The sequence below is a fragment of the Schistocerca gregaria genome, chromosome X, assembly GCF_023897955.1.
Source record: "Schistocerca gregaria isolate iqSchGreg1 chromosome X, iqSchGreg1.2, whole genome shotgun sequence".
NCBI lineage: Eukaryota > Metazoa > Arthropoda > Insecta > Orthoptera > Acrididae > Schistocerca > Schistocerca gregaria.
The window spans coordinates 136142729-136156176 of NC_064931.1; the positions used below are offsets into that span (position 1 = coordinate 136142729).

Consider the following 13448-nt stretch of genomic DNA (forward strand, 5'->3'; position numbering starts at 1 on the left):
TTGTTCATCAATATGGGATCTTTACCAAGCAGGACCAATAGAAAAGATAAAGAAGATCCATCAAAGAGAGATGTTTCATCATGGAATAGTTTAGTCAATGTGAGAGCATTACAGAGGTGCTCATAAAACTCCAGTAGCAGACATTACAAGAGGCGCATTATGAATCACAGAGAGGTTTACTACTGAAATTTGGAGAGAACACTTTCTGAGAAGAGTCAAACAACATATTACTTCCTCCCATGTACATCTTGCGGAATGACCGTAACATGAAAATTTGACAAATTAAAGCTAATACAGAGGCTTACTGACCATCATGCTTCGCAGGCGCCAGTCATAAGTGGACAGGGAAGGGGGCATTAGTTAGTGGTTCAGCAGTGCCCTCTAACACCCGCAATTAGGTGGCAGACCTAGAGGTAAGGCTGGTTTTCACTGCTTTAACAATACCATTAGAAACAGACCACCTACAATTTTGAATGTGTTACAGAACTATCCTAACATGAAGCAGTGGGTCAAATTTTTTAGATTCAAATACCAAAGATTAAAATTTCAGAGTTATATACTTAACATCTGTGTTTGTATAAATGAAGTCAAATTAAAAATACAATTGTTTTCGGCATCACTAACTTATTACATAAGGCTATAAACGTAACATGGGACAAATTTGTGCTTTGGGGAAGAGCACAACCTCAAACCTATTACAATGATCAGTTAAATGCAGTTTAAGTGGACTCTAAGCTCTGAGACTGTGGGGAGGAGGGAGGGGGTTGGGGTGTTTATAATTGAGAAATATGAGAAAATGAACAACAACAACAAAAGGACAACATATAACTGTTAAGAAAAGCACCAGTGAGCGATGAAAACAGAAAAGCTGCTTGCTCACACAGACGGTGGGAGAAGTAAATCATTCTAGTTTCTCACCAAATATAACTGTGCAACATATTGAAAATGACCACAAATTTGATCAGTCCTTACCTTCAGAAGGAATAGTTCAAAATATATTAATGCACGGTGTCTGTTGGAAATAACAATCATCATGCAGAACCTGCAGCTGTGAAACATTATATGTAAATATATGTAATTTACATATAACGTTTTGCAGCTGCAGATTCTGCGTGGTGTCTTGTTTCTGACAGACACCGTGCATTCATATAATTGGTAAGGCTAACTGGGCAGTGGATCCCCTTTCTTCAAGTGCGAATGCACAAATATGTCTGACCTGCGAGAATCTCTGAGTAGTGAACAGGAGTATAGTGTACAGGAACTGGGTATAGGTGGCGCTTGGTGGGAGTGTGGTTCAGCGTGCCAAAATAGTCCGTGCAGTAGTGATAATGCTATGTCATGGATGACGCAGTGGTTACCACACCTGCCTAGTAAGCAGGAGATACCGGGTTCAAATCCTAGTCTGGTACACATTTTTGCTCACTGCTGCTGATTCCTCGTAATGTCCCATTGCAGCTGACAGCACTGATCCCCCTTTAATTTACATATAACTCAAAACATGTTTGATATAAACATTTAAACAGACATATGGTGCTCCCCGCCTGTAGAACTACAGCTTGCTTCACTCTGACAAAGAAACATGCAGTTTCATATTTTAAAGATGAGACCTGAACATGCTGCCAGCCACCTTTTCAGCTAGACTTATTTCCAAATTGGGTGTTCCTTTTACATAGGAATATGGAATTATAATCTGTGTTAACTCATCTTTGTGAAAGAATGTCTTCATTGCACTAAAGTGTACCACACAAATATTACGTGGTGCTCACTCCTCATTACTTTCTAGACTTCTGTTTTTTTATTAAGTGTTAAGGATATTAACTGTAGCATCACAAAACATACTGTGTCTCATGAAATTTGTTGTAAATAATGCATTGAAGTTCAGAAGGAATAATGACATCCATAACAACATTACAAAAAATGACGTTGATTACTCTTCATTTGAATAGATTTCACTTCAAGAAAAGGTGAATGATGCTGCTACCAAATTCTTTAATCATTTATCCAATGATACTAATCGCCTGACAGAGAGACAAGTCAAGTTTGAATGCAAGTTGAGGAAGTTCCCCCTGAGAAATTCCTATTCCATTATTTGACAAAATATTAAATGATCATATGGCATTGATGGCTGGAGTCCCCACCTAAGGAAGTTCACTCACCGAGTTGAAAGTCTGATGTTGACGCCAATGAAATGATGATGACAATAAAACATCCAGTCCCTGAATAGAGAGAAGCTCTGATCCTGCCAAGAACCAAACCCAGGCATGCTGCATGGCAGTCAGATGCGCTGACCACTCAGCTATGGCAGTAGACATTATGTGGTGATCTGTAGCTTGTTACGTGTAGACATAATGCACAGTTGCTTGTGTTACTAAGTTAAATGCTGTTTTCTGTTATGTGATTGCAGCCATTTTTAAATGCCAATTAAGATAATATTTTGTAAAATGACTCATTCCACATCATTAAAATGTACTGAGCAAATGGATCCATGGAACAAAGACATTCCAAACCTAATCAACATCCTATCACACACTCTAAAGCTGCTCTTATTTTCAGTATTCTCCACCAATACAATTACACTGTGTGTTATAACAGTGAAACACAAATGCATTGCCCCACATTACCCATATATCTGAATTGCAATCGGACGCCAGCACACTGAATTTACGATTACTATTTTGGATCGACAAAATCATCCTGACCAGAAATGGAACAACTCTAATGTAAGTAATGCGGCAATCCAGTTTAAATACTCCATTATACAAGGAGCAATCAAAAAGTTTCCATCTGAGGGCGCTGCTGCAATGTATATGCAACACAGCACAATTCTGATGCAGGTGTATATGCACCAATATATACACAAGGTATTGTATTTTACATTCCTGTCTTTCCAATATGTATGTGGTAAAAGTGGAAATGTGAACTATGGTGACATTATCATCAACTGCACCCGAACATGACCAACATGCTGTTATTCTTTACTTGGCAGCCAAAGGACACACACCTGTAGACACCCATCGGAGAATGAAGAATGTGTATGGGGCAGCAGGTCTTCAAAAACCACCATTCTAGAGTAATGTGCCAAGTTTCATGTTGGTCACGATTTGATGCAAGACCCTATATCACAAATGTCTTAACACTGAAGTTATGTCAACTCAAGTGGAAGACATTTAAGTACTTGCTCCATAGTTCTAATCTCTCCCTGTGTGACTATTACATCTTCAGTCCCTTACAAAAAGCCTTGATGGGGCAATGATTCATGTCACACGAGGATGTGCAGCAGGCAGTTAAGGACTTCTCTCCATGGCAGGACACAGTGTTTTACCAAATGGTTATCTTCAACCTGGTGCATTGGTGTGATGATTGCCCCAATGCTCACAATGATTTGACCCGATTCATATACTGATTCTAGAATGTGGTTTCTGTGATGTCCAAAAGAACAAAAACCATTTGTTTTTCATCCCACAGTTGTATAAATACATGATGAAATTTAAATTTTGACATTAGCTATAATCGGCCATTGAACTAAATTCAGTGGTGACAAGTGAAGATTTGTGACAAACCAGGATTTGCCACTTTTGGCAAGCAGTTGGTTTAACTGCTACAGCTATCTGAGCCCACTTCCTGTCCAACCCAAAATCCCAACTTTTCGTAAACTACATACATAGTGGCCACTCTCCATTACCCTCATTGCTCACAGCCTCATGCTGATTCTAGCAAGTGGTCAGACAAATGGTGCATCTGCAGTGAATGATCAAGGATTGCTGTCGAGGTGCGTACATTTATGGGTGTGATGTTTGTTCTTTTGTACATAATCAGCATAACTATATGCATCCTGATGGAAATGAGTGATCATTCAGTGCAGATGCACTCTCCTTCCACTCTCTTGCAGGAATCAGCATGAGGCTGTGAACAATGACGTATAATGGAAAGGGGATGCTTCATCTATAGTGTGTGATAAGTTAGGAATTTGAGTTGGACAGTGATCAGATGGCCGACGCAGTTAAGGTGACTGCTTGGATGACGCAGAAAATCTGGGTTCGATTCCTGGTCCAGCACAAATTTCTACTTGTCACTACTAAATTTGTTTCAAAGCCTAATTGTGGTTAATGTTGGGATTTCAATTTTGTCATGGAAACATTCTGATCAGCTCATCAGCTCTTATATTACTTGCATGGCACTGTAGGAATGTTAGCAAATTCCATCCCAAAATTTTAATCCTGTGTATAATATGCACATAAGGAACAAGAGACCATCTGTGTGATGAATTTAAAGAAAGAAAGAAAGAAAGAAAGAAAGAAAGAAAGAAAGAAAGAAAAGAACAACACAACACTCTCTCTTTTTTTCTTTCTCAATTTAGTTTCGATAAGGTAAACTCCATTTAAATTTAGAGACACACAAAACAAACATAACATACCCAATGTTCCTGAAATAATATCCATGTTATCCAGCTGCCCATCTCGCTCTCCAATACCAGCACCATTATGTCCATATAGACCTACAGCATGGACTTCATCTACAAATGTAATTGCTCCATATTTGTGTGCTACATTACAGATCTCTTCTAATGGGCAAACTGCTCCAGTCATTGAATGAACAGTCTCAAATGCAACAATTTTTGGGACAGAAACAGGTAACGTTGATAAAAGTTCCTCCAAATGCTTTACATCATTGTGACGAAAAATATGTTTGGGCACATGGCTGTTACGAATTCCATGAATCATTGAAGCATGATTTCCTGCATCAGAAAATATGTGACAACCTGAAAACAAAGAAAAACTTTTGTCATGCATGACATACATTTAGAAAACCAGAAGGAGATGGAAGAAAATCCTTGAATATTTTAGAATCTAGAAATATTTTTAGAACGATCCAGTATATCAATAGACATGAGGTGCCAGAAACAAGTAATAATATTGTAATTAAGCTGTTAAGTCCCATAGTGCTCAGAGAAACAAGTAATAATATTGTAATTAAGCTGTTAAGTCCCATAGTGCTCAGAGCCATTTGAACCATTTTTGTAATGAAGCTGTTGTTTATGTAAACCCCCCCTCCCTTGTTGTTCACACTTAGCACAATTCAGTTGTGTGTTTCATGGCCACGGAAATGAACAAAATTCATTCAGAATCTGGGAACCTGCAGAACAGGACATAAGTCGTCAACTTTAAGTTTTTAGGACAGGTCTAAAGGAATCTAGTCAAACACATGACTTGTTCCCCACTTACAAGCAGAACAACATTTTCTAAATGTGAACTAAATTTATAGAAAACTTCATGATAAAACTGTTTAAAGCAATGAAATAAGAGTACATCACAATTATGGGGGCAGTCTAGTCAGTCAGCCAGCTTGATCCTAAGATGATGATGATGATGAGTCCCATACTCCGTTTACCGAGCGTAGGGGAGCGACGCGGGAGACCCGCGCCGCCATACTAGGCAAGGTCCTAGTGGAGGTGGTTTGCCATTGCCTTCCTCCGACCGTAATGGGGATGATTGATGATGATGATGAAGACGACACAAACACCCAGTCATCACGAGGCAGGTGAAAAATCCCTGACCCCGCCGGGAATCGAACCCGGGACCCCGTGCTCGGGAAGCGAGAACGCTACCGCGAGACCACGAGCTGCGGACGATCCTAAGATAAGAACATTTTATATGCAGGTAGATAGCAGTTTTTAAAAGTCCGACTGGAATATCAAGGATCATTTAACAAAACCAAAATAACACAGATATTCTCTTATACCTATGCAAACATGTGGACTGATAGCATGAAGTTTATGTGGACTACATATTCATAAAACTAAAGCACAACATAATGTATCAGTTGCTTATTTACATTTTGTTTTATTAATACAGAAAATTTTGCTGTATGCCAACTTGAAATGATAGCCTTGGTTGTAAATACCAGCATCACAGTAGGAGAAGGTGGGCTCAAGTGGTCAGGGTAGCAAAAGAAGCCACAATGTTTTTTACCCTGGGTTGTGCTGCTGCCTGCCAAGAGGAGGTCAAACTAGTTTCAATATATACCATCATTGTTATCAATGAGTTTGATATAGGAAGTTTGGTCTGTTATTTTTTAGGGTGTAAAGTAAGTCGTCATTTGTATTATTCTTATTACCTTGCTGATACTTAGAGCAGGTGTGGGAAAACTGGCCTGTTAATGGTTTTGTGTAGGTGAACAAGACAGTCAGAATTTTTATGTAACATTTTTGAATTGTGAAGTTAACTAATGGATGCAATCATTTTAGAAGGTGCAGGCCTCTGCTAACGTAAGCTTTCACAAAGGAACGCCCCCCCCCCCCCACCCCAAAACTATTGTCCACCCCTGACAGAGCAATACTCTTTTACAAAGCCAATGTTAAAACAAAACATCTTTTGGCTTACAAATGTAGTTCCTCTTTTCTTTTGATATTACAGTCTCATCCATTAATCAATAATGCTGACATGGTGACCATTCATGAAAAATGGCCATACTACTAAACAGAAAAAGTGGTCACTCTCCTCAGCTGTTCATTTTTAATCCATTTACCCATTAAGAGTGAGTTACTTCCATGTATCACCCAGAATATTACAGATTGAGTTCTCGGCACTTTTATTTACAAAGCTTTCACCCCTCATTCTACCCCTTTGTGATAATTTTGAATTAATTAATTATATTTAAAACATTCTCTTCTCTGTTGTACCTGGCCTAGCACAAAAATCCATTCAAAATGGTCTGCTGCAACAGCTAGGTACTGTTTTAAATACTAGGGTATCAAGATGCCTTGAAAGTACATTTGGAAATCAGAGCAAGAAACATGCGATCCTGTTGGGATGAAAAAAGGTTCAAATGGCTCTGAGCACTATGGGACTTAACATCTATGGTCATCAGTCCCCTAGAACTTAGAACTACTTAAACCTAACTAACCTAAGGACAGCACACCACACCCAGCCATCACGAGGCAGAGAAAATCCCTGACCCCGCCAGGAATCGAACCCGGGCGTGGGAAGCGAGAACGCTACCGCACGACCACGAGATGCGGGCGGAAAAAAAAAAAAGAAGAAGAAGAAGAAGAAGAAGAAGAAAAAAGGCATTGAGGTGGTAAAGAATGATAGGATGCCTTTTTCTTCAGTGGTAAAGTAATTTAATGTTCCACACAACACAGTGAAGAGGAGAGATCTAGGAAAAAAAGAGATGCAGTAGATGATGCTGAGACAATTAATTTAATACAAGACATATGGGGACAGCAAAATTTGGCAAATACCACAAAAGTGGATGACAAATGTTGTACACGCGATGTCACATCAAAAAGGCAGAGGGTTGTTTCAAGTGCATGCATGAAGGGATGATTAAGCGATGAACTATATGCACTAAAGGAAAATGTGCAAATTGGGAACACCATTTGTAAATGTGATCTGATATAAATATAGAAGTTACACAATTCTTGTGCTCACTGTAACCAACCAAAAATTAATCTGATTTTGTGTTTCTTTCCGTCTCCCCCTTCTTTTTTTGTTTCCAGACATTATGTAGTAATAAAGATATAAGATCATTTGCAGGTAATGATGCAATTTGGAAGCTCATACTCATTTACTTGCGACAATCCGGTAGGTTTTGATGTACTGTACTTTGCAAAAACCAGAGGAGACCATCAGACTGGTAAGTAAATTAATGAATTCGTACCTCTATGTTAACCAGTAATTGTCCCTCACAATGTAAAAAATTCTGCCTGCTAGATACATGACTCAAATCCTGAGTCCCATGTGCTTAAGTTGAGCACATAGGTACAGAGCCACACCAATATGAATAACTGACTTGGGTTGGAATGATTAGGTGCAACAGACTGATAGACTAAACCACTGGATATGCGGCGAGGTATGTCATCTGGTGACATCGCATGTTCAATATTTGTCATCCACTTTTCAGATATTTCCCAACATTTGCAGTCCTATGTGTCATATTAGATTACTTGTCTCAGCATCATCTACGTCCCTTCAGAGATTTTTAAATGTCAATATGAATCACCCTGTACAGGCACTGGCCATATTACTCCCTTAGGTACACATTTTTTTTCACTTAATAATATGTGGTGTGACACCTTACAATACATGGACTCAAAATGAGTAAGCCCAAAGCTTTTATCAGTAACAATGGTTCGGTGAAAATTCAATTTCCCTCAGAGTGGCCATTTTATGTCACCTTCCCCCTGTGACTTACGCATTACAAAATGACTTTACATATACCACATGTTAAACACATTAGATTTTCGGTATTGTTAAGCATGCGCACAGGTTTTAAAATAAGTAGGACGACGAGTGATTTGTCCTCTCCATTAATAGTTAATGGAAAATTCCCTTTAATCACATTGCACCCATAATTATGGTCCCTCTAAACACAGTTTCCATACATAAGTATATCATAATAAATATGCATATAATGTATTATATTATTTAACTGATTTACTGTTTTCCTGTGATTTTGCTTGCAAAATACTCCATGTCGCTAAATTCAATATTTTATCAACCTACACCTCATGTTTTCCATGGAAGACCTCTATTTCACTGTTATAAACCAACCTGCCATACGTAAACATCAAAATGTTCTCTCTCTCTCTCTCTCTCTCTCTCTCTCTCTCTCTCTCTCCCCCCCCCCCCCCCCCCCCCCCCTCTAGGAGTCACTGACAGTCAGTCAAAACTACTTTCTCCATCTCATTTCTTTAAGGTTTCATTACCTTCATATTATTAAAGAAACACGGCGGTTTATACATTCAAGATACAGTGAAGTAAGATTTCTTGTACACAAAAATCAAAATGGAACAGCACTGCATAGTCCTAGTCATTACAGGTAAAATGTTACGATGATGATTCGCTTAATTACTTCAGTCAGAGAAGTAAGCTATTTACAACCAAATGAATGAAAAAACATGTTGGTCAGGAGTATTTGTCAAGCATTCTGTGAGAGGTAATGGTCTACATTTCCTAATTCACAGACTGTATCATCATTCAGCATAAAATCCTAACTATCTGGACAATCAAGTTACCTTCCATTAAGAATGTGGGTGCACTCAGCAATCGTGATATGACTTTCAAATGATACAGCACAGCAATCAGTCGCCCTCTCACACATTTTATCAGGCAAATAGATTTCGGCTAGTGCCTAGCCATTATCAATGCACTATTATGAGAAAGGACAACTAATTGCTGTGCTCTATTATCTGAAATGTCTGGACAGAGACTCATGTAATGAGGACATCAGGTGCTTGTCAATTGAAGAAGAAGAAGAAGAAGAAGAAGAAGAAGAAGAAGAAGAAGGAAAAAAAAGTTAAAACTGTATTATTAACACCTTTAAGTTTTTCAGTAGAGTAGACAACTTATCAGCATTCCGTCTGACTCCCTCATACATCTGTTTCTGCTGATATTCATCACACACATACTATATTATTCCACTGGGCACACACTAAACATTATCTGTTATTCTGTACATACAACAACACACAAATAAAGGAAACTGAATGTGTGTTCATCCTGCTGCAGTGGCATGAAACAAAATTTTAAAAACTCTATTCAGAAAGTATTGTGCGTGTTCCCATCAAGTTACGTCAAGAAAAGGAGAAAAGGTAATAAGTTTATCAAATGAAACAATTATAACATACCAGGCAAAGCTTTGGCAAGAGTAAACAGGGTAGAATCGTTAGCTACAAAGCAAGAAGTGAACAGGAGTGCAGCTTCTTTTTGGTGTAATGATGCTAATTCAGCTTCCAACTTCTCATGAAACATAGAATTCCCAGAAATGTTACGAGTTCCTCCAGCTCCAGCTCCATGGGTCTCTAAGGCTTGCCTGCAAAGAAAGTGAAATTCTGAATTAATACTCTTGTGATTACCATTTTTGCAAATTAATTTCTCGAGTCTATAGCTATAGATGTAGTTCAATAAGGGTTCACATTGTTCTTGCTTGTGTGTTTTGATACTCCCTACTTTGCACATGTTCCTTCACTATGTCCAGTAGAATAATATTCTGGGCTAATTTCACACAAAATCACTTAGGTGCTCACTGGATGTAGGTGTTTTTCATTTATGGACATAATTTCAATTTTCATAACATACTGTTGTTATTCTTATTTCAGACGCAAGACAGCGCAGTTCAAATATGTCCTGAGTCAACCAAAACGTGCAAATTTATTTGTGATATTATACACAGTCCTTGAAAGATGCAGTCATTTTGGCATCACAGAATGCAACAGCAGTGGTGTGTAAGGTGTTTCAGTCTGAAAAGTACAAGGAATATATGCAGAGACATGGAGAATGGAATTATATTTCTTGTCACAAATTTCCACTAACCAGGAAATGATGGGGATGAGAGAAAACCTATCAGTAAATAGGATTACTGCTGGAGAGGGGGGCACTCTTCATTGCACTGTATTGGCATTTTACAGTCATAGACAGCATCCCACATGGCAAAAGGTGGCAAGAGTTTTACACACTATGAATGGTTGCACAGGGATCTATCATTTAATTAGCGGAATTCCAAAATCTTTAGTCTTCACATATAGAAAATGCAGTAAGACATATTCTGATGGAGTGATCCAGTACTGTAAGCAGCTCAACAATCCACCAGGAAAGAAAATCATTGCCACCCCATAACGTATCTCGACGAGACCTGGCTTAATCAAAACCATGTCACAAAATCCATATGGCAAGATGAGAAGGTCAGTGACAATTTGAAAGTGATGACTTTTTTGTCTGTTATTCAGGATCATCAAAAAGAACCTTCCTCAAAATTTCTAAACTAATATTTACATCAAGCAAATCTAATGATCGCCATGAATAGATGGTTTTGTGATATGTTACACATTTTGGAGGAAGGTTGTGTCATCATCATGCATAGTGCCAGTCATCATTCAAAGAAAGGAGGAGAAGTTCCCAATTCGTATGCAAAGAAGGAAGAAACTGTGAAAAGGCTAGAAGAGAAAAGTATTTGAATTTTGGGCTACGATAAAAAAGTGGAGATATCAGAGGAAGTCAGGTGACACAAGAGCCTTTATAACCAATGTGAACTTTACTGCATAGCATTAGAAACTGACCACAAGGCTGTGATATTTTCCCCTTCTATCTATCTATATCTATATCCGAATCCCGCTCCAGCTACTGCCGGGTCTGGGTGCTGACGAGTCGTCTCCATTTGGCTCGGTCCTCCCACCACTTTTCTTCCTCCACTTGCTGCCAGGTCACACCTCTCCTTTCAACAGATATTCTCACTCCCATTTTCCACCGTGTTCTTGGGTGCCCTCTAGGTCTCTTCCCATCCATCTTTAGTTCTTCCATAATTTTGGGGAGTCTCTGCCCATGCATCCTCTTAATATGCCCATACCATCTTAATCTCTTTCTTTCAATTTCTTCTCTCATACTTTCTTGTTTGAGGTCCTTTCTAATCTCTACATTCCTTACTCTGTCCATTCTTGTTTTTCTCTTAACTGCTCTAAGAAATTTCTTTTCCCTGCTTGCAGTCTGCTCCAGTCCCTTTGTCATTGTCCATGTTTCTCCACCATAGGTGACAATAGGGATGTAATAATTCTTATACATAAGGAGTTTTGCTCTTTCTGAAACCTCATTATTCCAAATCAGATGTTTTATTGTTTGGTAGAAGTTGCCTCCCTTCTGTAACATCCTATTAATTTCGTTAGTTATTCTTCCATCCCTAGATATTTCACTCCCTAAATAAGTGAAACTTTCTACCACTTTGCGGGGTTCTTCATTCAAGGTAATATGTCCATTGATTCCTTTCTCTCTTCCAAATACCATTACTTCACTCTTATCTTTATTTATTTTTAATCCATACCTTTTCATTATTTCCTTCCACGCATCAAGCTGTAACTGTACATCTACCTCTTTATCACCCCATATTACCATATCATCTGCAAAAATCATCTTTTTGTCTTTTTCTTTTACTGTATCTTTAACTGCCCTATTCATTCCCTCCATCACAACATTAAAAAACGCAGGAGATAGAATACTTCCTTGCTTAAGTCCTTGTCTTATTTCGAAGTATTCAGAGCTCCCCAATGGTGTTCTAATTCTACAATTGTGGCCTCTGTACATTGTCTTTACAACATTAATGTATCCATCTTCTATATCTATCTTCTTCAGTTCTTCCCAGAGTCTTTCCCTGTCAACTGAGTCATATGCCTTTTCTAAGTCTATAAAAACCATCATCACCCTTTTGTTATACTCCCTACTTTTTTCTATCAGTTGATGGATAGAAAATATCAGGTCGATCGTGCTCCTTCCTTTCCTAAACCCATGCTGTTCTTCACTCAGTTCCTTTTCTATCTTTTCACTTATTCGATTTAGTACAATTCTTTCAAAAATCTTGGCTGTATGACTCATGAGGGTTATTCCTCTGTAGTTTTTACAAAGTCTTTTATTGCCTTTCTTGAAGATGGGAACAATGTCTCCTATTCTCCAGTCGTCAGGTATTTTACTATTTCTCCATATGCTTGATAGTACTCTATACAGCCACTGCATTCCCACTGGACCTGCTGCTCTAATAATGTCCACTGATACTTCATCAGGTCCTGGGGCTTTCCCCCCATTCATCTTCTTCACAGCTTTTTCTGTTTCTTCCCGTGTAATTTGTCCTAATTCTGCTTCCCAACTTCTCTCAATTTCTCCATTATTTGTTGTTTCCTCATGTACCTGCTCCTCAGTGTTTAACAGCTTCTTAAAATGTTCTTTCCAGAGATCTTTTATATTCCCTGGATCTTCAATAATGGTACCGTCCTCTGTTTCCATCTTTACTGGTACTTCAGAAGCCTTCCTTTTATTTTTCATCATTTTATAGAACATTTTCTTATTGCTCTTCACATCTTCAAGTTTTTTTGTAAACTCTTCCCATGCCTTTTTCTTTGCTGTTTCCACTATTTCTTTGCACTACTTCTTTTCCTCTATATATCTTTTATGGTCTTCGTCATTTTTAGTTTTCCACCATTTTCTCCATGCTCCATTTTTTCTTCTAACTGCTTGGATTGTGGTATCATCCCACCAACTTGTCTGTCTTATTTTTTCCTTTCCAGATGTTCTGCCACATACTTATTGTGCTGCTTCGACTAAAGTGTCTTTGAATAAACTCCATTATTTTCCTACATTGCAGAAAACTTCTTTTGGAATTTTTTATGTTATTAATTCTTTGTACTTCTCAGCACATTCACTCTCCTTCAATTTCCAATCCTGTATCCTCATCACTTTCTTCTGTTTTCTATTTTTCGCACACTGATTCATTCTCCATTGTCCCACCAGTAATCTATGGTCTCCATCTGCACTCACACTTGGAATTACCTTCACATTTGTAACTTTCTCTCACCATTCCCTATCTACTAGAATATAATCAATTACACTCTTTCTTCTTCCATCCCAACTGTATCTGGTGATAACATGACTGTCTCTCTTCATAAACCAGCTGTTTGCTATTTTCATTCC

General features: G+C 38.3%; 1 protein-coding gene across 1 annotated transcript in view; it reads right to left on the reverse strand.

The window, feature by feature from the left end:
• LOC126297581 (5-aminolevulinate synthase, erythroid-specific, mitochondrial) overlaps positions 1 to 13448 on the reverse strand; it is a 44195-nt gene that overhangs the window by 14889 nt on the left and 15858 nt on the right. The window contains exons 7-8 of the mRNA XM_049988549.1: positions 9629 to 9813; positions 4415 to 4759 (exon numbers count right to left, since the gene is read on the reverse strand). Of these exons, the coding sequence (XP_049844506.1) occupies positions 4415 to 4759; positions 9629 to 9813 (530 nt within the window). The remainder of the gene's footprint in view (positions 1 to 4414; positions 4760 to 9628; positions 9814 to 13448) is intronic.